General features: G+C 40.2%; 1 protein-coding gene and 1 pseudogene across 1 annotated transcript; both read left to right on the top strand.

The window, feature by feature from the left end:
* The first annotated feature begins 9705 nt into the window (after positions 1-9705).
* On the top strand, positions 9706-9776 carry LOC130038709 (uncharacterized; annotated as a pseudogene).
* A 15980-nt stretch (positions 9777-25756) lies between these two features.
* On the top strand, positions 25757-26695 carry LOC130038680 (olfactory receptor 6C75-like). Its single transcript, XM_056130523.1, has one exon. It carries the CDS (start codon positions 25757-25759, stop codon positions 26693-26695), a length of 939 nt encoding a protein of 312 aa, XP_055986498.1.
* Positions 26696-26982: the final 287 nt, after the last annotated feature.

Here is a 26982-nt window from a genome sequence, read left to right as displayed (position 1 = left end):
GAAAATGCAATCGGAAATGTCGGACCTGAAAAACCTGGTAGCCGAATTGAAAACCTAAGTGGAAGGCCTCAGCAGCAGAGTAACAGCAGCTGAGAACAGAATCAGTGAGCTCGAAGATCAAGTTCAGAGACTTGTCAGAAAAGAGCAGAAAATGGAAAAGAGACTCACAGTTCAAGAACAGATGGCAAGAGAAGATCGTGATGAAGCCAAGAGGGGTAACATAAGAATTATTGGAGTCCCAGAGGGTCAGGAAGAAAACCTTGATGAAGAAGAAACTGTCAAAGAAATCATTGCTACAACGTTTCCAGAGCTGAAGAAAACTTGTGACCACATCCAGGAGGCCCGAAGGGTACCGGCTAGAAGAAATCCAAACAAAAATACCCCAAGACACATCCTGATCAAAATGACCAAAACCTTAGACAGAGACAAAATTCTGAAAGCAGCAAGATCGAAGAAAGAAATCTCTTACAAAGGAGCATCCTTAAAATTCACAGCTGACTTTTCTGATGAAACCCTCAGGGCCCGAAAACAGTGGTGGGACATAGTGAAAAAACTCAATGAAATAAATGCTTCTCCAAAAATACTTTAACCAGCGAGACTCTCATTCATAATAGAAGGAACAACACACAGTTTCACAGACAAACAACAGCTCAGGAACTTCATAGACTCAAAACCATGGTTACAAGTAAAACTAAATGGGCTACTTTAAGGCAAGACAGGCCTCTCAAATACACCAAATTTCAACAGGACAATGGGACAAAATCCCATAACAATAATCTCTCTCAATGTCAATGGGCTAAACGCACCAATTAAAAGACATAGAGTGGCAGGATGGATTAGAAAAGTGAACCCAACATTCTGCTACCTGCAAGAAACACATCTCAATAGTCAAAGCAAACACAGACTCAGAGTCAAAGGCTGAAAGACAATCCTACAGGCAAACAGCTCCCATAAAAAAGCTGGGGTAGCCATCCTAATATCAGACCACATCGATTTCAGAGTGAAGAAGGTCATAAGAGACAGTGAAGGCCATTTCCTATTGATCAAAGGATCTGTACAACAGGAAGAACTTACAATAATAAATGTATATGCACCTAATGAGAGACCAGCAAAGTGCTTAAAACAACTACTCATAGATTTGGAAAAGGACATCGATAGCAACACAATACTAGTGGGAGACTTCAACACCGCTTTGTCACCTCTTGATAGATCAACCAGACTCAAGCTTAGCAAGGACATACTTCATCTGAGGGAAACAATGGAAGAAAGGGACTTAGTAGATATATACAGGACACTTCATCCACAAAAAGCTGAATATACATTCTTCTCAAGCGTACATGGAACGTTCTCCAAGATAGACCACATGCTGAGCCACAAAACATGCCTCCATAAAATTAAGAAGATAGAGATTATATCAACAATCTTCTCAGACCTTAATGTGCTGAAATTAGAAGTAAATCACAGACAGACAAAAAGAGAAAACTAATTTAAACACCTGGAAATTAAACAGTGCGCTATTAAACAACGAGTGGCTTAGACAGGAAATTAAAGAGGAAATCAAAAGATTCCTAGAAACGAATGAAAATGAGGACACGAGTTACCAAAACTTATGGGACACAGCAAAAGCTGTGTTAAGAGGAAAGTTTATAGCTCTACAAGCATTCCTCAGAAAGGAGGAGCGAGCCCACACAAATAAACTAACCTCACAGCTTAAGAACGTGGAGAAGGACCAACAAAAGGAGCACAACCCTAACAGGAGGAAGGAAATAATAAAACTCAGACCAGAGATTAACAAGATGGAAACCCAGAAAACAATCCGAAAGATCAATGAAACCAAGAGCTAGTTCTTTGAGAAAATTAACAAAATCGATAAGCCCTTAGCAAAACTCACAAAGAAAGGGAGAGAGCAAACCCTAATAAACCGAATCAGAAATGAAAAGGGGGTCATTACAACAGAAACTACAGAAATTCAAAGGATCCTCAGGGAGTACGTTGAGAAGCTTTATGCCACGGAACATCAAAACCTTGAGGAAATGGATTAATTCCTAGACTCCTACAGACTCCCAAGGCTGAACCAAGAAGACCTGGAATACCTGAACAGACCTATCACCATCAAGGAAATTGAAATAGTAATAAAAAGTCTCCCCAAGCACAAAAGCCCTGGCCCGGATGGATTCACCAGTGAATTCTTCCAAATCTTTAAAGAAGACTTACTCCCAATCCTCTTTAAGCTTTTCCATGAAATTGAAATATCAAATACACTTCCGAACAGTTTCTATGAAGCAAATATCACACTGATACCAAAAGCAGACAGAGATAACAAAAGAAAGAGAACTACAGGCCGATATCCCTGATGAACACAGATGCAAAGATCCTCAACAAACTACTAGCAAATAGAATCCAGCTACTCATCAAAAAGATCATACACCATGACCAAGTAGGATTCATCCCAGGGATGCAAGGATGGTTTAACATTCGGAAATCAATCAACATAATCCATGTATCAACAAAAGAAAAGATAAAAAGCATATGATCATACCAATAGATGCAGAGAAAGCATTTGACAAGATCCAGCACCCCTTTATGATGAAAACCCTAGCCAAAATGGGTATAGAGGGGACTTTCCTCAGCATAGTTAAAGCCATCTACCACAAGCCTACAGCAAGCATCATCCTCAATGGGGAAAAACTGAGAGCCTTCCCTCTAAGATCAGGGACGAGACAAGGATGCCCACTCTCTCCACTGCTGTTCAATATAGTACTGGAAGACCTTGCAGTAGCAATTAGGCAAGAAAAAGATATTAAGCGCATTCAGGTAGGAAAGGAAGAAGTCAAGCTCTCACTATTCGCAGATGATATGATACTATACTTAGAGAACCCAATAACCTCCACCAAAAAACTCCTAGAAACAATAGTCTTGTATCATAAAGTTGTAGGCTATAAAATCAATACCCAAAAGTCCATGGCTTTCCTATATGCAAACAGTGAGAGAGAGGAAAGCTATATGAAAAAATCAATCCCGTTCTCAATTGTGTCCCAGAAAATCAAGTACCTAGAAATCAGCTTAACTAAGGAAGTAAAAGACCTGTACAAAGAAAACTACAAAACGCTACTTCAGGAAATAAAAGAGGATATGAGGAAATGTAAAGACATCCCCTGCTCATGGGTCGGGAGACTTAACATTGTCAAAATGGCAATACTACCGAAAGCACTGTATAAATTCAATGCAATTCCTATAAGGATACCCATGACATTCTTCAAAGAAATGGAGCAAACACTCCTGAAATTTATATGGAACAATAAGCCCCCACGAATAGCTAAAGCAATTCTTGGGAAAAAGAAAATGGGAGGAATCAACCTCCCTAACTTCAAACTTTACTACAAAGCGGTAATAATCAAAACACCATGGTATTGGAACAAAGGCAGAACTGCAGACCAATGGAACAGGGTTGAATACACTGACATCTCCCCTCAATCATATGCTCATCTAATCTTTGATAAAGGTGCAAGTAATGTGAAGTGGAGTAAGGAAAGCCTCTTTAACAAATTGTGCTGGCATCACTGGGCGGCTACATGCAAAAAAAATGGGCTCAGAACTCTGCCTAACACCATGTACAAAGGTAAGATCAAAATGGATTAAAGACCTCAACATCAGACCAGAAACCATAAGGTACATTAAAGACAAAGTTGGCAAAACCTTCCATGACATTGAGGCTAATGGTATTTTCAAAGATGACAAGCCACTGGCTGAGCAAGTGAAAACAGAGATAGATAAATGGGACTATCTTAAACTAAGAAGCTTCTGCACCTCCAAAGAAACAGTGACCAAAATACAAAGACAGTCTACAGAATGGGAAAGAATATTCGCCGAATACACATCTGACAATGGGTTGATATCAAGGATATACAAAATACTGGTTGAACTCCACAAGAAGAAAACATCCAACCCCATCAAAAAATGGGGCAATGAAATGAACAGAAACTTTCTCAAAGAAGAAATCCGAATGGCAAAAAAGCAAATGAGAAAATGCTCTACATCATTAATCATCAGGAAGATGCAGATCAAAACCACAATGAGATACCATCTCACACCTCAGAGACTGGCCCACATTCAAAAGAACAAAAGCAACCGTTGCTGGCGCAGATGTGGCGAGAAAGGGACACTCCTTCACTGTTGGTGGGAATGCCGACTGGTTCAGCCCTTTTGGAAAACAGTATGGACGTTCATTAAAAAATTAGAAATTGAGCTCCCATTTGACCCAGCGATACCACTCCTGGGATATATCCCAGAGAGGCAAAAATGTGTAGCTGAAGTGACATCTGCACTTGTTTGTTCATTGCAGCACTCTTTACAGTAGCCAGAAACTGGAAGAGACCTGAGTGCCCAAGAACAGATGTCTGGTTAAAGAAACTTTGGTACATCTACACCATGGAGTACTATGTAGCTCTTAGAAAAGATGAAGTCATGAACTTTACATACAAGTGGTACAATATGGAAGGTATCATGCTAAGTGAAATGAGTCAGAAAGAGAGGGATAGACATAGAAAGATTGCATTCATCTGGGGGATATAAAATAACAAAATATGAGATTAATACCCAAGAATAGCTGAGATCAACACCAGGAGGATTACTCTATAGCTTAGAGGCCAGCCGGGTATTCTAGGGGAAAGGACAGTTCAGATAGAAAAGGGAACACCAAATGGAGGGTGTTTGGAGGATCCACCCAGGAGGGGAGATGCAGGTTGAAAGTAGACTGGACTGAATATGTTCGCCACTCAATGCCTCTTTTGCTGATCACAACACCCAAAAGGAGAGAGAGAACAAAAGGGAATGCTCTGCCACAGTGGCAGGGGGGGATAGGGGGATAGGGGGGATGGGGGGGAGGGATATTATCCTGGTGGTGGAAAATGGGCACTGGTGGAGGGATGGGTATTTGATCATGGTATGACCGAAATCCAAGCACAAAAATTTGTAAATCTACAACTGTACCTCATGGTGTTTCACTAATAATAATTAAAAATAAATAAATATATAAAAAAAAGAAAAATTCAATTTACATTTAATGAACTCCTGAAAGGAGTGAGATTACACACAAGCTCACTCTAAATCGATGTAAGCTAAAAAAAAAAGAATTCAACAACTCATCAAAAAGATCATACACCATGATCAAGTGGGATTCATATGGGATTGCAAGGATGGTTAAACATTCAGAAATCAATGAACATAATCCATCATATCAACAAAAGAAAAGATAAAAACCATATGATCATATCAATAGATTCAAAGAAAGCATTTTACAAGATCCAGCACCCGTTTATAATGAAAACCCTCGCCAAAATGGGGATAGAGGGGACCTTCCTCAATATAGTTAAAGCCATCTACCACAAGCCTGCAGCAAACATCATCCTCAAAGGGGAAAAACTGAGAGCCTTCCCCCTAAGATCAGGAAGATGCCCACTCTCTCCACTGCTGTTCAATATAGTACTGGAAGTACTTGCAGTAGCAGTTAGGCAAGAAAAAGATATTAAGGGCATTCAGGTAGGAAAGGAAGAAATCAAGCTCTCACTATTAGCAGAAGATATGGTACTATACTTAGAGAATCCTAAAACCTCTATCAAGAATATCCTAGAAACAATGAGACTGTATAGTAAAGTTGCAGGCTATAAAATCAATACCCAAAAGTCCATGGTTTTCCTATATGCAAATAGTGAGAGAGAAGAAAGTGCCATGAAAAAAACAATCCAGTTCACAATTGTACCCCAGAAAATCAAGTAAGTACCTAGGAATCACTTTAACTAAGGAAGTAAAGGACCTGTATAAAGAAAACTACAAAACACTACTTCAGGAAATAAAAGAGGACATGAGAAAATGGAAAGATATCCCCTGCCCAAGGATCGGGAGAATTAACATTGTCAAAATGGCAATACTTCCTAAAGCGTTGTACAAATTCAATGTGATCCCTATATACCCATGACATTCTTCAAAGAAATGGAGCAAACACTCCTGAAATTCATATGGAACAATAAGCCCCCACAAAGAGCTAAAGCAATTCTTGGGAAAAAGAAAATGCACGGAATCAACCTTCCTAATTCAAACTCTACTACAAAGTAGCAATAATTAAAACAGCATGGTACTGGAACAAAGGCAGAGCTTCAGACCAATGCAACAGGGTTGAATATACTGACATCCCCATTCAAACATATGATCATCTAATCTTTGATAAGGGAGCAAGAAACGTGAAGGGGAGCAAGCAAAGCCTCTTCAACAAACTGTGCTGGCAAAATTGGACAGCTACATGCAAAAAACTGGGCTCAGATCTCTGCCTAACACCATGTAAAAGTAAGATAAAAATGGATTAAAGACCTCAACGTCAGACCGGAAACCATAGATACATTGAAGACAAAGTTGGCAAAACCCTTTTTGCAATTGAAGCTAATGGTATCTTCAAAGATGTGACGCCACTGGCCAAGCAAGTGAAAACAGAGATAGACAAATGGGACTATCTTAAACCAAGAAGCTTCTGTACCTCAAAAAAAAACAGTAACCAAAATAAAAGACAATTTACAGAATGGGAAATGATATTCGCCAAATACACATCCGACAAGTGGTTGATATCAAGGATATACAAAGTACTTGTTGAACTCCACAAGAAAAAAACATACAGCCCCATCAAAAAATGAGGCGACGAAATGAACAGAAAGTTTCTTAAAGAAGAAATCTGAATGGCAAAAGGGCACATGAGAAAATGCTCTACATCATTAATCATTAGGGATATGCAAATCAAAACAACAATGCGATATTATTTCACACCACAGAGACTTGCCCACATCCAAAAGAACAAAAGCAACTGGTGTTGGTATGGATGTTGTGAGAAAGGGACTTCACTTCTGGTGGGAATGCCAACTGGTTAAGCCCTTTTGGAAAACATTATAGACGATTCTCAAAAAATTAGAAATTGAGCACCCATTTGACCCAGCAATACCACTCCTGGGAATATATGCCAGAGAGGCAAAAAAAGTATAGTCGAAGTGACATCTGTACTTGTTTGTTCATTGCAGCATTCTTTACAATAGCCAGAATCTGGAAAATACCTGAGTGCCCCAAAACAGATGACTGGTTAAAGAAACTTTGGTACATCTACACAATGGAATACTATGTAGCTGTCAGAAAGAATGAAGTCATGAAATTTACATACAAGTGGTACTACATGGAAAGTATCATGCTAAGTGAAATGAGTCAGGAAGAGAGGGATAGACATAAAAAGATTGCATTCATCTGGGTAATATAAAGTAACAAAATAGGAGACTAACACCCAAGAATAGACGAGATAAGTACCAGGAGGTTTATTCCATGGCTTGGAGGCCAGCAGCACATGCTAGGGGAAAAGGCAGCTCAGATAGAGAAAGGAGAACCAAATAAAGGTGTTGGGAGGATCCTCCCAGGATGGGAGATGCATGCTGAAAGTAGACTCTAGACCGAACATGATTGCCACTCAATGCCTCTTTTGAAAACCACAGCACCCAAAAAGAGAGAGAACAAAAGGGAATGCCCTGACACAGAGGCAGGGTGGGATTGGGGTTTGGAGTTGGGAGGGAGACTGTGATCAGTGGTGATGGAGAATGGGCACTGGTGGAGAGATCAGTACTCGATCATTGTATAACTGAAACCCAAGCACAAAAATTTGTAAGTCTACAACTGTACCTCATGGTGTTTCACTAATAAATTTTTTTAATAAAAATAAACTAAAGAAAAAGATTGGTTTCCAAATACTTATATGTTTTGGGGGTATAATTTTACTATACCATGTCCTCCACAAACGTTTCCATATCCTTTCACTACAGTCTTGGGTGCATATATCCCAAGATATCTTCTTTTGTCTAATTATCCTTCCTCATATCCTCACTTTTTTTAAAGACAGGAAGGAATCCTTGTACTATTGGATCAAATGAAAATTTCAGATATTCAGACCTGACATCTGTAATAAATTCCCCACAAATTATTTTTGACCACAAAGTAGGAAGTGCCCAGACAGTAAGCAGAGAGCCCAGAACTCCTAAATATTGCAAGAGAATGAAGGAAGAGAAGCAGGGAGTAAAAGTAGGACTGGTGCCATGGGGATAACTAATTGGTCACTGTTGAAATACTAGCCCAACCTTTACATTGATCTTTCCATATTCTGATGTAACAGTGTTTCCCAGAGGTCCATGCTATTCTCTGCCAAGAAATTTTGAAGAAATTATATGATTAATTTCTCAAGGGTTTCTGAAATGCAATTTGAATATTACTACTGATTATAGGTAAAGATTTTTGAGTGTGGTTTTCTATGTGTTGAGTGCTTATGCAAGCCAGAAAGAGAGAAAATAAAAGTAGATTTTGTCATGAAAAATGATGAGACCCCCTCCCTTGACTTTGTTAAGCTTTTGAAAGAGATTTTTTTACCTTTTCACACCATTAGGGAAGAAAAGAAATTTTTTTCAGTAATGTAACTTTACGTCCTAACATGGGAGAAACATATACATTCAATATGTATTTATCTTTAACATTTATCCACAATCGACCTCTAAATTACCACTTTGATATTTCAGCACATAACAAAAGTTTTCTTAGTTGAGTCCTTGTGTCATATTTAAGGTTAAAACCCTTTGTAAAAGAATATGAGAAGGAATCCCTTCAGATTCATCCTGAATGAGGAAGGAAGTTACATGAGTCCCTCTGAGGAGATATTTGCCAGAACAAACTACTGAAGTCTGTATCTTTTGGGTATACCAACTGGGCTGTTGAGGCAGGTCGGGCCACTGTCTGTATCTTTTGATTTTTCCATTGAGAATTTGAAGCATGACTCCCAACAGTACTTGTCAGCAACTCTAAGTGTGTATGCTATCTTTCTAAAACTCTCTTTCCTCTCTAATTTTATCTTACAAAGTTAAGGAAAATATAGAAATATCCCATGAATCTGCATATGGATTCCACCTTGCCACAAACAGCAAAATGCTTTCTTAAATAACTGATTACAAGAAAATATCTATTTACATGCTACAATTTCAGTCTATGTGTCAATTCATATGATCTTATGATCATGTTATCATGATCATGTAAGTTAGGGAAATTTTAAAAAATGAGATTTGAGCTACATAATCTGGGGCTGCTGGAGTGATAGCATTGTGGGTAGGACGTTTGCCTTGCAGGCAAACCTGAGTTTGATTCCTCCACCCCTCTCAGAGAACTCAGCAACCTACCAAGAGTATTCTGCCCACACGGCAAAGCCTGGCAAGCTACCTGTGATGTATTCAATACGCCAAAAACAGTGACAACAAGTCTCACAATGGAGATGTTACTGGTGCCACTCGAGAAAATCGATGAACAGCAGGAGGACAGTGCTAATCTGGGGAAAGAGTGAACCTACACATATTAACACTCTTACAAAATCTCCTTATGTGCTTTTAAATTTTTATTTAGTGCTTGTATCAATACTGCAATAAGGTAAAGGTAAAGGCCCTCCCGTTGATCGTCGATTTGCTCGAGCGGGCCCAGTAACGTCTCCATTGGAGACTTTGTTGTTACTGTGTTTGGCATATCGAATACTCTCGGTAGCTTGCCGGGCTCTCCTAGAGAGGCGGAGGAATCGAACTTGGGTCGGCCATGTTGGCCGCTTGTAAGGCGAATGCCCTACCGCTGTGCTATCACTCCAGCCCGTGCTATCGCTCCAGCTTTGCGCAGTGGCAGTATCGTAGCCAATGAGGTTTATCCTAGGCGCGATTATTGCTAATTGAAATACTGCAGTAATACCTATAATACCTGAGTAAGTTCGAAATGCCAATATGATGTTGCAAAGGTGGGAGAGAGTCTATCATCTGATCTGATAAGAAGTCTTATGAGGGCTGGAACAAGGTCAGACCCAAACACCTGAAGAACCTGCTGTCAGTACTCATCAATACATGGCTCGGCTCTTCACATGCTACCTATCTGAATGCAAGGTTCTGTCCCAGTGGAAAACCAGCAGGACTGTATTACTGTACAAGAAGGGAGACATCCAGGACATTGGCAACTATCGCCCAATCTTGCCTGTTGTCTGTTGTCTACGAGCTGTTCACTTTAGTCATCCTGAATAGTATTGGCAGAACACTAGATGAAGGACAACCATGCAAGCAAGCTGGGTTCTGAAAAGGATTCAGCACTATCGACCATATCCACACCATAACCAAGCTCATTGAGGTTTCTCAGGAGTTTAAGATGCCGCTCAGTCAAACGTTCATTGATTTAAAGAAGGCCTTTGATTCTGTGGAGACTGAAGCGGCCATCAAAGCCCTAGCCAATCAGGGCATTCAAACTCAATACATCAGGATCCTCTATGAGCTGTATTGCGGATTCACTACCAGGATCTCACCATTCTACAGGGAGGTGATCATTGACGTCAAGAGAGGGGTTCAGTAGGTGATACCACTTCACTGAAACTCTTCAGTGCCACCCTCGAGAACGCCGTGCAACAACTGGAACGGGAAGGAATGGGAGTGAAGATAGATGGTCGGCAACTACACCAACTCTGCTTCACTGATGACATCGTTCTCATAACACCAAACATCAGCCAAGCAGCACAAATGCTCGCCAACTTTGACTGTGAGTATGGAAAGGTCAGACTACAGCTGAATCTCATGAAGACAATGTTTATGAGAAACGGTCTCATTCCTGACATTCTATTTGCTCTCAATGGGATGAACATCTCCGAATGCAACAGTTATGTGTACCTAGGTCAAGAAGTCAACATGACGAATGACCTGGTACCTGAGTTGCAAAGGAGGAAGAGAACAGCTTGGAAAGCCTTCAAGAGCATCAGAGAAATAGCTAAGAAGACAAAGAACCTTTGGCTCTGGGCACATCTCTTTGATTCCACTGTTCTTCCTGCATTAACATACACCTCAGAGACCTGGCCCCTACGAAAACAGGATGAGAACACTATTCAGGTTTCCCAAAGAGGAATCAAAAGAGCTATGCTTGGAGTATCACGCTTCACTCAAATGAGAGAAAGAATCCAGAGTTCTGACCTTCATTGACGATAAAGTATCAGGGATGTTGTCTCGTTTGCCAAGGGGTCAAAAATCAGATGGGGTGGACATGTAATGAGATTTGGAGATGACTGCTGGACTAGAGCCATTACCGACTGAATTCCATGGCATGTCAAGAGATCACATGACCACCCACCTATGAGATAGTCAGACTTCTTCATCAAGACTCTGAACAATTGGTTTGAGACTATTTGTGTTCCTAGAATGAGCAGACGCCACTGGGCTACACTAGCACATGACAGGGACGAATGGAGATGTTACTGGTGCCCACTCGAGCAAATCGATGAGTAACCGGATGTCAAGTGATCAAGTGATCAAGTATTATGTTGATTGATTTGTAAATGTAAAATTATCTTTGCATCCTTATGATGAATGCTACTTGGTCATTTTCTGTGATATTTTTGATGAGTTTTTGAATTATATTTGCTAGAATTTTATTGAGAATCTTTGCATCTATGTTTATAAAGGATATAGACCTGTAATTTTCTTTTTGTCCAGTGATTCTGTTTGCTTTTGGTCATGGTGATATTTGCCTCATAGAATTTGGGAGTGTTTCTGTTTCTTCAACTTCCTGGAAGAGCTTTAAAAGGATTGATAGTATGAAGTATTACTTTAAGACAAGAATAATATCACAAATACACCAAACTTTTACAGTAATATGGTACAAACTTCATGACAATGATCTCACTCATGTCAATGACCCAAATGCACAAAATAAGAGACACAGAGTGGCTGTGTCAATTAGAAAAGGAATTAAAAAATTCTGCTTCCTATAAGAAACACTTTTGAATAGGAAAGGCAAACACAGATTTAAACTCAAAGGTTGGAAGAAAATATTTAAAGTAAACAGCTCCAACAAAAAGGCTAGGGTTGCCATACTATTTTGTTATCTTTTTTTTATTTCTCTTCTTTGTAATTCTTTTTTTTTTTTTTTTTAGTTTTATAGCACAGCGGTAGGGCGTTTGCCTTGCACGCAGCCAACATGGCCGACCGGAGTTCGATTCCTCCGCCCCTCTCGGAGATCCCAGCAAGCTACCGAGAGTATCTCGCCCGCACGGCAGAGCCTGGCAAGCTCCCCGTGACGTATTCGATATGCCAGACACAGTAACAACAAAGTCTCCAATGGAGATGTTACTGGGCCCGCTCGAGCAAATCGATGATCAATGGGAGGGACTTACTAGTTTTATTGAATCACCGTGAGATAGTTAAAAGCTTTCATGTTTGGGTTACAATTACAATCAAGCTTTCATGCTTGGGTTACAATGATCAAACACCCATCCCTCCACAATTGCACATTCCCCACCACCAATATCTCCGGTATACTCCCCCTTTCTCATCCTCCCCTTGCCTCCATGGCAGGCAATATTCCCCATAATCTCCTTCTACCTTTGGGCATAAGGGTTTGCAATACAGACACTGAGAGATTATCATGTTTGGTCCTTTCATGTGCTAGTGTAGCCCAGCCTACTTTCAGCACACATCTCCCATCCCGACCATCGTTTTCTTAGTAATCCCTTCTCTATTCCAGCTGCCTTCTCGCCTTTGCTCATGAGACAGGCTTCCAGCTATGGAGAAATCTTCCTGTCCCATGTATTTACTATCCTTAGGTGTCAGCCTCATATTATGTTGTTTTATACTCCACAAATGAGTGCAGTCCTTCTATGTCTGTCCCTCTCTTTCTGACTCATTTCACTTAGCATAATACTCTCCGTGTCTATCCATTTATAAGCAAAGTTCATGACTTCATCTCTCCTAACAGCTGCATAGTTTTCCATTGTGTAGATGTGCCAAAGTTTCTTTAACCAGTCATCTGTTCTAGGGCACTTGAGTTGTTTCCAGAATCTGGCTATTGTGAACAGTGCTGCAATGAACATATAGGTACAGATGTCATTTCTACTGTGCTTTTTTGCATCCTCGGGATATATTCCCAGAAGTGGTATTGCTGGTTCAGATGGAAGCTAAGTGTCTAGTTTTTGAAGAACTGTCCATACTGTTTTCTAGAAAGGCTGGACTAGTGAACATTCCCACCAATAGTGAAATAGTGTCCCTTTTCCCCCACATCCACGCCAGCACTATTTTCTTTTGTTCTTTTGAATGTGTGCCAGTCTCTGTGGTGTGAGATGATATCTCAGTGTTGTTTTAATTTGCATCTCCCTGAAGGCTAGCGATGTGGAACATTTTTCATGTGTTTTGGCCATTTGTATTTATTTTTTGAGGAAACTTCTGTTCATTTCTCCTCCCCATTTTTTGATGGGGTTGGAGACTTTTTTTCTTGTACAATTCTACTAGTGTCTTGTATATCCTGCTTATTAACCTCTTATCGGATGGGTATTGGGTAAATATTCTTTCCTATTACGTGGGCTCTTTCTGTATTTTGGTCACAGTTTCTTTTGAAGTGCAAAAGGCTCTTAGTTTGATGTAGTCCCATTTGTTTATGTTTGCTTTCACTTGCATGGTCAGTGTTGATTCATCCTTAAAGATGCTTTTAGCTTCAATGTCGTGGAGCGTTCTGCCTACGTTTTCCTCTATGTACCTTATGGATTCATGTCTGATATTGAGGTCTTTAATCCACTTTGATCTGAATTTTGTGTCTGGCATTAGACAGAAGTCAGAGTTCATTTTTTGCAGGTATCTATCCAGTTTTCCCAGCACCACTTGTTGAAAAGGCTTTCCTTGTTCCACTTCACATTTCTTGCTCCTTTGTCAAAGACTAAGTGTTCATATATTTGGGGATCTGTGACAAAATATTCAACTGTTCCATTGTTCTGCAGATCTATTTCTAGTCCAATACCATGCTGTTTTAATTACTACTGCTTTGTATTACAGTTTGAAGTTGGGGACGGAGATGCTACCCATCTTCTTTTCCTCAAGGATTGCTTTAGCTATTCAGGAGTGTTTTGTCTATTTCTTTGAAAAACATCATGGGTATCCTGATAAGGACTGCATTAAATTTGTATAGTGCTTTGGACAGTATTTCCATTTTGATAATGTTATTCCTCCCTATCCATAAGCAGAGGATGTATCTCCATTTCCTAGTGTTCTCTTTTATTTCTTGAAAGTAGTGTTTTGTAATTTTCCTTGTATAGGTCCTTCACCTCTTTGGTTAAGATGATTCTGAGGTACTTGATTTTCTGAGGTACTATTGTGAACGGGATTGTTTTTTTAATGTCTCTTTATTCTCTTTTGTTATTTGTATTTAAGAAAGCCATGGACTTTTGCGTGTTGATTTTGTAGCCCGCCACTTTACTAAGCCAACCTATTGTTTCTAGGAGCTTTTCTGTAGAGTCTTTAGGGTTTTCTAAGTATAGTATCATATCATCTGCATATAGTGATAGTTTGAACTCTTCCTTTCCTATCTGTATGCCCTTGATACCTTTCTCTTGCCTAACTGCAATGGCCAGGACGTCCAGTACTGTTTTGAATAGGAGTGGTGAAATTGGGTAACCTTGTCTTGTGACCGATCTTAGAGGGAAGGCATTTAGTTTTTCCTCATTGAGAATGATATTCGTCATGGGCTTGTGTTGACTATATTGAGGAAAGTTCCTTCGATAGGATACTATACTATTATCAGACAACTTCAACTTCAACCTTTTAAAACATTCTGAGATGGAGTGGGTCATTTCTTAATGTCAAGAGACATATACATCAAGAATAACTCACTCTTAAATATATATGCAACCAATCAGGGACCAAAAAATATTCTTAAAACAACTGCTAATAGCACTCTTTACAATAGCCAGAATCTGGAAAAAACCTGAGTGCCCGAGAACAGATGACTGGTTAAAGAAACTTTGGTACATTTACACAATGGAGTACTATGTAGCTGTTAGAAAAGACGAAGTCACAAAATTCACATACAAGTGGTACTACATGGAAAGTATCATACTAAACGAAATGAGTTAGAAAGAAAGGGATAGACATAGAAAGATTGCATTCATCTGGGGAACATAAAGTAACAAAATAGGAAACTAACACCCAAGAATGGCCGAGATTAGTACCAGGAATTTTACTCCATGACTTGTAGGCCAACCACACATACTAGGGGAAAAGGGAGCTCAGATAAAGAGGGGAACACCAAATAAAGGTGTTGGGAGGACCCTCCCAGGATGAGAGAAGCATGCTGAAAGTAGACTACAGACCAAACATGATTACCACTCAATGTTTCTTTCGCAAACCACAACACCCGAAAGGAGAGAGAGAACAGAGGGGAATGCCCTGCCACAGAGTCAGGGTGGGATGGGGATGGGGGGGGGTGAGAGGGATACTGGGATGCATGGTGGTGGGAAGTGGGCACTGGTGGAGGGATGGTACTTGATCATTGTATAATTGAAACCCAAGCACAAAAATGTGTAATTCTGCAACTGTACCTCATGATGTCTCACTATTAAAAAAATTTTTAATAAAAAAAACTGCTAATAGACTTGAAGGAAGAAGATATTAATAACAGCACAATAACAGTGGGAGTGCAACATTGCTCTTTCACCTCTTGATAGATCAACAAGAATAAAACTCAGCAAGGAAATACTGTCTTTGAAGGAAGAAATGTCAGATCGAGGCTTAGTAGATGTATGTGTGGGTTTTTATCCCCCAAAGCTGAATACACATTCTCCAATGAGCATGGGTCAGTCTTCAGGACAGACCACATACTGGTCCACAAAACATACTTCCATAAAATTAATAGGAGAGATATCAAATCGACTATCTTCTCAGAATTTGGTACACTGAAAATAAATGTTAATCAAAAACATGTCTTGATCACTTGATACCCCGTTACTCATCGATTTACTCGAACGGGTGCCAGTAACATCTCCATTCATCCCTGTTGCGTGCTAGTGTAGCCCAATGGCATCTGCTCGTTCTAGGAATATGCAGAGCCTCAAACCGATCATTCAGGGTCTTGACAAAGAAGTCTGACCATCTTGTAGGTGGGCGTCCACGCGATCTTTTGACGTCCCGGGGAATCCAGTCAGTAATGGCTCTAGTTCAGCAGTTATCTCTAAACCTCATTACGTGTCCAGCCCATCTAATTTTTGATGCCTTGGCAAATGAGACAGCGTCTCTGATTCTTGAGCGTTGATGGAGATCGGAACTCTGGACTCTATTTCTCATTTGAGTGAAGCGTGATACTCCAAGCATAGATCTTTCGATTCCTCTTTGAGAGACCCGAATAGCGTTCTCATCTTGTTTTTGTAGGGCCCAGGTCTCTGAGGCATATGTTAATGCAGGAAGAACAGTGTAATCGAAGATATGTGCTTGGAGCTGGAGGTTCTTTGTCCTCTTAGCTATTTCTTCAACGCTCTTGAAGGCACTCCAAGCCGCTCTCTTCCTCCTGCATAACTCAGGTGCCAGGTCATTCATCATGTTGATTTCTCGACCTAGGTGTATATAGCTGTTGCATTCAGAGATGGTGGTCCGTTGAGAGTGAATGGAACACCAGGAATAAGACTGTTTCTCATGAACATTGTCTTTGTGAGATTCACTTGTAATCCGACCTTTCTGCACTCACGGTCCAAGTCGGTTAGCATTTGTGCCACTTGGCTGATGTTTGGTGTTGTTAGAACGATGCCATCAGCAAAGTGGAGGTGGTGTAGTTGCTGACCATCTATCTTCATTCCCATTTCTTCCCATTCCAGTCATCGCATGATGTTCTCGAGGGTGGCACTGAAGAGTTTTGGCGAAATGGTATCACCCTGCCAAACCCACCCTGCCGAACCCCTCTCTTGACATGCATGATTACTTCTTTGTAGAATGGTGAGATCTTGGTAGTGAATCCGCAATAGAGCTCACGAAGGATCCTGATGTATTGAGTTTGAGTGCCCTGATTGGCTAGGGCTTCGATGACCGCTTCCGTCTCAACAGAATCAAAGGCCTTCTTTAAATCAATGAACGTTAGAAAGAGCAGCATCTTGAACTCCTGAGAAACCTCAATGAGCTTTGCTATCATGTGGATATGGTCGATGGTGCTGAATCCTTTTCGGAACCCAGCTTGTTCACATGGTTGTCCTTCATCCAGTGTTCTGCCAATCCTATTCATGATGACTCGAGTGAACAGTTTGTAGATGACAGACAATAGGCAGATTGGGTCATAGTTGGCAATGTAGTGGATGTCTTCCTTCTTGTACAGTAGTGCAGTCCTGCTGGTTTTCCACTGGGATGGAACCTTGCATTCAGACAGGTAGCATGTGAAGAGCTGAGCCAGTGTATTGAAATCAAAAACATAAATGGAGAACTATACCAAAAACTTGAAAATTGAACAGCTTAATGCTACTACCAGTGAGTCAAACAAGAAATCACAGAGAAGATTAAAGATTCCTGGAAATAAATAAATTTAAGGTCACTACCTACCAGAACTTGTGGGACACAGAAAAATCTGTGTTTGGAGAACAGTTCATCTCTATGCAAGTATTAATCATGAAGGAAGAAAGGGCCCACATAAATAACTTAATTGCACAGTTTGAGAAACAGAAGCACAACCAACAAAAGAAGTCCAAAGTATGCAGAAGGAAGAAAATAATAAAATGTAGAACGGAAATCAATGAGTTGGATTCCAAATATACAATCCAAAAGGTTAATGAAAGTACATCATAAAAACTATAGGGCGTTGTGCAGGATTGACTAACAAGCTGGAACAGAATCCAAATTTCAAAAATATCAAGAAACTGAAAATCATACCAAGCATCCTCAAGATCGCAATGTTCTGAAGATGGGATTAAACAATGAGCAAAAATCTGGAAAATATCAAAAACGTGGGAACTAAGCAACACATTACTTAGTGGTGGGTCAATTAGATCATTAAAGAGTAAATAACATTTTTCAGGATTAGCCATGAGAACATACAGAACACAGCAGGTCCTTTTCAGCAGTTTTAATTGTTGTTTAATACAGCAAAAGCTGTATTAAAAGAGAAGCTCATAGCAGTATGATGAAAGAAAAAGAAAGAGAAAAAGAGATAATGAAAAAAGGAAGGCAGAGAAATCAAGAGGAAATAAAATTTTAAAAAGGAAAGGAAAGGAAAAGAAAAGGAAGAAAATTTCAGCCTCCGCCCCGTCCCCCGCCCCCCCCGCCCCCCCCCCCCCCCCCCCCACTGCATGGTGGCTGCCGCCTCAGAGCTTATTGGACAACCAGGTATGAGCCAATGGTGACGAGGCAACTGCAGCCTCATGGAATGGGGGTGGAACCGGCACATCCTTCCTGCCCCGCTGAGACCACAAGTTGTCCCCCATGAGCGGCTCTCTGGCACAGCCATGGACCCAGAGGCACACAAACCAATCTTGGATCTATGCAGCTTTTGCCAGCTTTTGCCAGAAATCCCTCCAGACTTAATTAGTAAAATATCAGAAATCAAATCACATGGTCTTCATAACCAGCAATAGAAAACAAATTATTTCATGATGCCTTTTCAACAGGTCTGATTGTTGGGGTAAAATCCCAAATAATAATTGTGTATCTTTTGTCAAAATAATGAATGTAATCAAAGTAGAGAGAGAGTTAAGTGGAAATCATCTGCCTCACAGGCATGGGAAAGGGTGGGATGGCGATATACTGGGGTTTATGGTGATGGAAAATATGCACTGATGAAGGGATGAGTGTTTGACCATTGTATGACTGGATTTAAACCTGAAAGCTTTGTAACTGTTCTCACGGTGATTCAATAAATAAATTTTAAAAAGTGAAAAAGAAAAGGAAGAAAATAAAAGACAGATAAGTATCTCAGGCACAGAGACTGGGGTGTAAAGGGGAAAAAACAAATAGGTGAGACAAAGGGAATTTGCTAGGATAGTAAATTTCATGCTGCAGTAATGGTGGGTACATATATTTATCAAAGCAGTGAATTTGGGGGCACTAAACAAAAACTGACTTAATAAAGATATAATAAAATATTATTTATATTTCCATAAGAGGAAAAAATACCAGGTGTGTGTGCACACAAAGATTAGACCTTATAAACATACATTAAAAAGGCAGACATCTGTAAGCCAGGGAGATAAGGATGCACAGATATGAACCCTAGAACAACATTATACTTGGATTTGTGACTCCAAAACAGTGAGAAAATTAATTTATGTTTTTTAAGTCATGTGTTAAAGGAATATCTCTCCTACTCCTATACAAAATATCTAATTATACAAATAATCTCAATGTCTCCCATACTCCTATACAATATGTCTAATTACTCAGATATCCTCAGCGTTTATGTGGAAATAAATCAATCCAGTTTACTGAATCTCAGAATCCTTGAAAAGAATTTCATGATAGACTGCTCTATTACTATTTAGTGACTGTTATCTCAAGCCCAGCCAAAAGATCACATTTCCTATAGGAGGTTGTATAAATTTGTTTTCTGCTTTCTATCACACATTTTTCATGTTTTTCCCTTTGATAACAGTTAATTTCTATCTAATAAGTTATAAAGCTATTATCAGAAGAGTTTTGAGTTTTCTTCTTTCAAATATGTTTTCTTTTACTTACTTTATTTTATTGGAAAGGCTTCATTTGGGCGCTGAAGAAATCCTACTGAGAAATTCATAAGTATATAAAAACTTACAAAACAGCTTGTTTTTAAGATCCACATATCACTTGTATCACATGTATCACTTGTCATCCCATTGCTCATTGATTTATTCAAGCAGGCACCAGTTACGTCTCCATTCATCGCTGTTGCGAGCTAGTGTAGCCCAATGGTATCTGCTCATTCCAGGAACATGAAGAGCATCAAACTATTCCTTCAGGGTCTTGACGAAGAAGTCTGACCATTTCGTAGGTGGGTAGCCAGGTGTTCTTTAGACGTCCCTTGGAATCCAGTCTGTAAGTGCTCTAGTCCAGCGATCATCTCCAAATCGCATTACATGTCAGGCCTATCTGATTTTCGACACCTTGGCAAATGAGGCAGCATCCTTAATCCTCAATAGTTGTCGGAGGTCGAAACTCCATATTCCTTCTCTCACTTGAGTGAAGCATGAAACTGCAAGCATAGCTCTTTCGATTCCTCTTTGGGAAACCTGTATAGCATTCTCATCCTGTTTTCGTAGGACCCAAGTCTTTGAGGCATATTTTAGTGCAGAAAGAACGGTGGAATCAAAACGATTAGCCCGAGCCAGACGTTCTTCATCCTCTTAACAATTTCTTAGACGCTCTTGAAGGCATTCCACGCTGCTCTCTTCCTCCTGCACAGCTCAGGTTTCAGGTCATTCATCATATGGACTTCTCGACCTAGGTACTCATAACTGCTGCATTCAGAAATGTTTGTTCCATTGAGGGCAAATGGAACAGCAGGGACTAGTTCATTTCTCATGAACATTGTCTTCATGAGATTCAGCTGAATTCTGACCTTTCCATACTCATAGTGAAAGTCGGCCAGCATTTGTGCTGCTTTGATGATGTTTGGTGTTATGAGAATGATATCATCAGTGAAGCAGAGGTGGTGTAGTTGCCGACCATCTATCTTCACTCTCATTTCTTCCCATTCCAGTCGTCTCACAATGTTCTCAAGGGTGGCACTGAAGAGTTTCAGTGAAATGGTATCACCCTGTCGAACCTCTCTCTTGATGTTGATGATCACCTCCTTGTAGAATGGTGAGATCCTGGTAGTGAATCCATAATACAGCTCATGCAGGATCCTAATGTATTTATTGAGTTTGAACGCTCTGTTTTACTGGGCTTCGATGACCGCTTCAGTCTCAACAGAATCAATGGCCTTCTTTAAATCAATGAACGTTAGATAGAGTGGCATCGTAAACTCTCCTGAAACTTCAATGAGCTTGGTCACCATGAGGATATGGTCGATCATGCTGAATCCTTTTCAGAATCCAGCTTGCTCGCATGGTTGTTCTTCGTCTAGTGTTCTGCCAATTCTATTCAGGATAACTCGAGTGAACAACTTGTAGATGACAGACAACAGGCAGATCGGGTGATAGTTGCTGATGTTGTGGATGTCTCCCTTCTTGTTCAACAGAATGGTCCTGCTGGTTTTCCATTGGGACAGAACCTTGCATTCAGATAGTTAGCTTGTGAAGAGCTGAGCCAGTATATTGACGAATACTGGTGGCAGATTCTTTAGGTGTTCGGGTCTGAGCTTGTCTGGACCGGGTGCTGTACACTTCTTTTCTGATCCACAGGTATCCTACCTATTCAATACAACTTAGTCATTAAGTAGTGGATATTCATGTAGAAAAACAGATTTCATTTTTCCATGCTTGAATAAAAATGAAAGTAAAGACCAATTAGTGGTAACCAGAAGAGAAGAAAAGGGACCAAATAATCAGAACAAAGGAACAATTATTTAATGAAGTATAGAATTAGTGATGAACTTGATATAATAAATAAGCATCTTGCTATTCACCAATATGCGTCTGAAACTGATGTAATATATTTCCACAAGAATGAAATTATTTTAAGTAAAATAAAAATCTGCTTATGAGCCTATCTTAATCCTCTTCTCATTATGCTTAAAAACTTAAATGGATGGATCTGTGTTATGGGAAGTTTGTAGGATATTGATGAGCATTCTAAATAAAAACTGCTATGCTATGGTTCCACTGTAATTGCTAGTATATGTTTAAATATTTTTACTTAATTAAAAAACCATGATTTACAAAGTTACTGAAGTTGAATTTTAGACATATAATGTTCTATAACCAATTTCACACTAGTGTCAACTTTTCTCCACCAATGTTTCTCAGGTTCTTTTTGGTGGGACTACTGAACCCAGGACCCCAGATGTATATCCAGTTTATTTTCCAAATTCTTTGCAAAGAGCGGTCAAGGGTTGGGGCCAGGAACACATGCTGTGTATTTGCAAAGATCTGCTTCTGATCTCCAGCACTGCATGGTCCCCAAGCACCGCAAGAGTCATCCTGGTAGCCCCAGCACTTCTGTGTCAAAGCACTGAAGGAATGACTGATATCAGTCATATCAGATATGAGACCCTGGAGCACTGCTTCAGTCACCTGAAAAATTATAGATAAGAAAGAGTGCTCACCAGGTTAGAGATGGCATACGAATCACTTTGCATTCATTCTCTTTTCTTCCTTGCAGAGGAAGAAAGTGTGTCCCCCTTTTGTGGGGAGATAGGGAGTTGCACATAAATTTTCTTCAAGAATAGCTCTCAAGTGAAAGCAACATTAGGAGAGGCAAGAAGAATGTGAAAGTAAGGGCTATAATTCACTGTTCTATTAATAAAATCTCATCTTTCAACCTCTACGTCTTGCCTCAGTACACACATTATACATAGAACATTTTATTCTGAACTTTTACCTTGAATGAGTAGCAATAACCAAATTGGGATTTTAGAAACCCTTGGGAAATTAAGTCATGTATTTTCTTTGAAAAGTCTTGGCAAAAATCCTGTGTGGTCATCTGGGAGCCATAGTCATCATAAACAATGGAAAGATAAATGTAAGGTATCATCCAGTATCTCCTGCTCAAAGCGGTGACTAATTAGCTTTCCCCTACCCCAATAACTTTACTTACTGTCCCTGTTCTTTCAGCATCTAATGAGCTTTGGGAGTCCTGTACTCCCGTTCACTGAATGAGTATAACAAGCTTGGTGATGAACACAGTCATATGGGAAAACTTCCTGAATTCATCAGACCTACAAGAGCTTCTTGATATTAACGCAGTGTGGCAGAGGGGTATTACTCCACGTGGAAAGGTGAGAAGGTCAAGAGTTGGGGTCAGGGACACATGCTCATGCCCAGCATTGCTGTGGCTACCAGGATAATTCTCGTGGTGCTTTGGGGACCATGCAGTGCTGGAGATCAGTAGCTGACCTTTGCAAATACACGTAATGCAGTGGGAGGTATTTTGTAGCTGATGCACCCAAAATAATGGAACACTTGGCAGAAGAAAACTTCTCTGCACATCTCCAAAGGCCAGAGAGGTAGAGGGTAATGCCACATACTACACTGGACTTTTAACCACTGAAGAAGGGAGGGTCAGACCTTTTATTAGAAACCTGAGTAACTCAAAATTAAATTCTCACCCAGAATTGGGGCATGAAAATGTGGTTCATTATCGTTGCCCCTTTTTTGGTGGTTTTAGTGAGCAAGACTTCCAAGAAATGACCTGATATGTAACATTCTAGGAGCTATAAACAGTGTTTTGTCAGGTAAGAACTCATAATTATGAATGCATATATTTCCTATTGCGGAATAAGCTTTGACAAATGAGTTTATTTCCCTTTTTCTTTAAACCTTTGTTAGTGATTAATTTTTAGAAGAGAATGTTGCAAGAAGCATAACCCTTTCAGGTCCTGCACTGTGGAGATATTCTGAATCAGGGACCCTGGTCACTTGAAGGACATAGTATTGACAATTAGAACAGAGGTTTCCAGACTGCCCATGGGCTGTGCATTTCCAAAGTGACCAGTTTAGTTGCATGAATGGCAGTTATGAGACATAGCCCTTGGTAGGATAGTGGGAGAAACATATTCTGCTGTTTTTCATGTCTAATTTGGGATGCTAGAGCCAAACACCATTACACATTCACTTAGTATTGAGATGCTAGAGCCAAAAACCATTTTTAAAGAAGTGGTTTACTCTTTCAGCCTCTGTAATTGCAAACCATAATACCTAAAATGAGTGAATGAAAGAGAAAGGGGGAGAAAGAGGGAGAGGGAAGGAGAGAGAAAGAGAGAGAGTGAGAGAGACAGACAGACAGACAGACAGACAGACAGACCGTTGCCTGCCATAGAGTCAGGTTGGGGTATGGGAATTTGTGTGTGTGTGGGGGGGGGGGGGTGGTGAAAGAAAGCCTGGAGACATTGGTGCTGGGAAATTACACTGGTGGAAGGATGAGTGTTTGAACATTGTATGACTGAAACCCAATCGTGAACAATTTTGCAATGCTAAATTGTTTTTTTAAAAAAATAAGTGGTTCACTGAAGAAAAGAGTATAGGAGAAAAGTCACTTATTTTTTGTGTAATAGGGAACATGTAGGTGCCTAGTTCCCAGAATGTTCTTGCTCAGTGCGCTAAATTCTCTAAACTACTGTCACACTCGGTCTCTCTCCATATGAGAATGGAGCCTAGAGGCCTTAAAGTAAATCATGTAATTACACACACACTGTCACACTGTCCTCCTGTTGTTCATCGATTTGCTGGAGCGAGCCCAGAAACGTCTCCATTCTTTTGAGACTTGTTGTTACTGTGTTTGGCATATCGAATATGTCATGGGTAGCTTGCCAGGCTTTGCCGAGCAGGTCAGATACTCATAAAGTTCTGTCAAATTACACGTGGTTTGGCAGAGCTTGTAATAAAGAATATCATCAGTAAGGACCAGGACATTCCTTAGGACACTAATACATAAATTGTGTTTAACTGAATGTTATAGAACCTAAGGGCTGGAGTGATAGCACAGCCGTAGGGTGTTTGCCTTGCACGCAGCCAACATGGCCGACCCGAGTTCGATTCCTCCGCCCCTCTCGGAGAGCCCGGCAAGCTACCGAGAGTATCTCGCCCGCACGGCAGAGCCTGGCAAGCCACCCGTGATGTATTCGATATGCCAGACACAGTAACAATGAAGTCTCCAATGGAGACGTTACTGGGCCCGCTGGAGCAAATCGACGAACAACGGGAGGGCCTTTAGCTCTCCCTAAAATTTATATGAGAACTCTTGGTGAATTCATTGACTAGATATCATCAAATATAGTTTAAAATATTTTATTATAACATTTGGAAACATCAGGGTTTGGGGATTTGTGTAGATATATTTAATCTATTTATCCCAAATATGGGATGGAGCGATAGCACAGCAGTAGGGCATTTGCCTTGCGTGCAGTCAACCCGGCCAAGCCGGGTTTAGTTCCTTTGCCCCTCTCGGAGAGACTGGTAAGCTACTGAGAGTATCTCGCCTGCATGGCAAAGCCTGACAAGCTACCTGTGACGTATTCAATATGCCAAACACAGTAACAACAAGTCTCACAATGGAGACATTACTGAGCCTGCTTGAGCAAATCGATGAACAATGGGAGGACAGTGACAGTGTGACAGTGACAGTCCCAAATATATAACATTGGTTCACTGAAAATCTATAAACCTCCTTATTATTTCTTTGTGCTTAAGGATGAGGAGAAGCAAAAAAAAATTATAGGGAACAATAGTAATGCTGAGTTTCAGTGGCTTGTGGAGTACCCAACATCGTAAAAGTCCTCAACAAATGGTGATGATTTGAACTCTAGAGTTTTTATATTTTTAAAGGAAATATTAAAAGGCAATATTAACAACATTGCTCGTTAGTTTATTTTGAAACATAGTTTAATATAAAACACAATCATTTTATAATATACAAACATCAATTATCCTTTATGTAGATCACACTATATTAAAGGTCTACTAATGATTATCTTATATTTATACACTGCGGAAAGTATAAAAACGATTCATACCATGTGAGTAACATGCTTTCTCTTAATCATCACAAAAATATAGAGATACTGACCTTTTTATTTTACCCAGTGAGAGTAAACTTCACAAAGATAAATTAATTTTTTATATTAATTTAGATGAGTCATCTCTCATGGATAGAACAGCTCCCTCCTAGTAAATAATCAACTTGCTTGGACCATTTTCCTCTCTATATCACAACTGAACAAGTAATCAGTTAACCTGATATTGTGTTTCCCTAAAATCTCTGTGCTCGCTGTGATCTCCTTGTGTAGGTTCAGGATAGCAGGCAATCTACTGCAGACAGAGACATCCATGGAAATGGGGAATGAGTCAACTGTCCAAGAATTCATTTTGGAGGGGTTTCCTTCTGTCCAGCATCTGGGAAAGATTCTCTTCCTGGTGCACCTGCTGGCATACCTGTCATCCATGGCAGGCAATGCGGTCATAATCACCATCACCTGTATTGACTCCAGACTCCAGACACCAATGTACTTTTTCCTCAGCGTTTTCTCCTTCCTGGAATGCTGCTTCACAAGTACTGTAGTTCCAAAATTGCTGGTCATCTTTCTTTTAGGGAGACAGACAATTTCTTTTGTGGCCTGTTTCACACAAGCCTTTGTCATTGTTTTTCTGGGAGCAGCAGGTTTCGTCCTCATGGCAGTAATGTCTCTGGATCGGTACATGGCCATTTGCAGGCCTCTGCATTACCCAACTATCATGAACTTGAAAACTTGTGCCCTCCTGATCATTTCCTGCCTTATTCTAGGCTTTACTTCTGTCACTGGCCTGGTGGTGAAGATTTCTCAGTTATCCTTTTGTGGTCCCTCTCTTATCCCTCATTTCTTCTGTGACATCGGCCCCCTGATCCATCTCTCTTGTTCCAACACAAGATTTGTTGAAAGGACAGCATTTGTTCTTGCCTTATTTGTCCTTTTGACATCCTTCATCATAACCATCATCGCATACAGCAACATCGTAGTCACAATCATTCGTCTCCCATCAGCCAAGGAGAGACAGAAAGCTTTCTCCACCTGTTCATCTCACCTCATTGTTCTCTCTCTGATGTACGGCAGTTGTATTTTTATCTATGTGAAGCCAAAGCAAACAAACAGGCTGGAATCCAACAGGGAGGCTGCCCTTGTGAACACAGTGGTGACTCCACTGCTGAACCCTGTCATCTACACTCTACGGAACAAGCAGGTTCACCAAGCTCTGAGGGAGAAAATGGGCAGAATGAAAATATCAAGATAAAAATATTACATGACCTTGGTGAGAAATGCTTCAGAAAACTTCTTGCCTTTAATCCACTAATGAAGTCATCCATGAAATTCCTAGTGGAGAGTCTCTTGGAGACCTGTCTTGATCTCTATGGCAGAAAGTGTCTGACTTTTTCAATGTCATATTTTAACATGATATGTGTAATTTTCTTGCCTAAACATTCTACTTGCTCAGGTGAATTTAATTGCAAATTTTAAAATAAATTTATTGAATTTCAGTGAAATACCCAGTTACAAGTTTGTTCATGAATGGGCTTCAGT

Source organism: Sorex fumeus, unplaced genomic scaffold (genome assembly GCF_029834395.1).
Source record: "Sorex fumeus unplaced genomic scaffold, SorFum_2.1 ptg000078l, whole genome shotgun sequence".
NCBI lineage: Eukaryota > Metazoa > Chordata > Mammalia > Eulipotyphla > Soricidae > Sorex > Sorex fumeus.
This window is presented reverse-complemented; position numbering and strand designations above follow the sequence as displayed.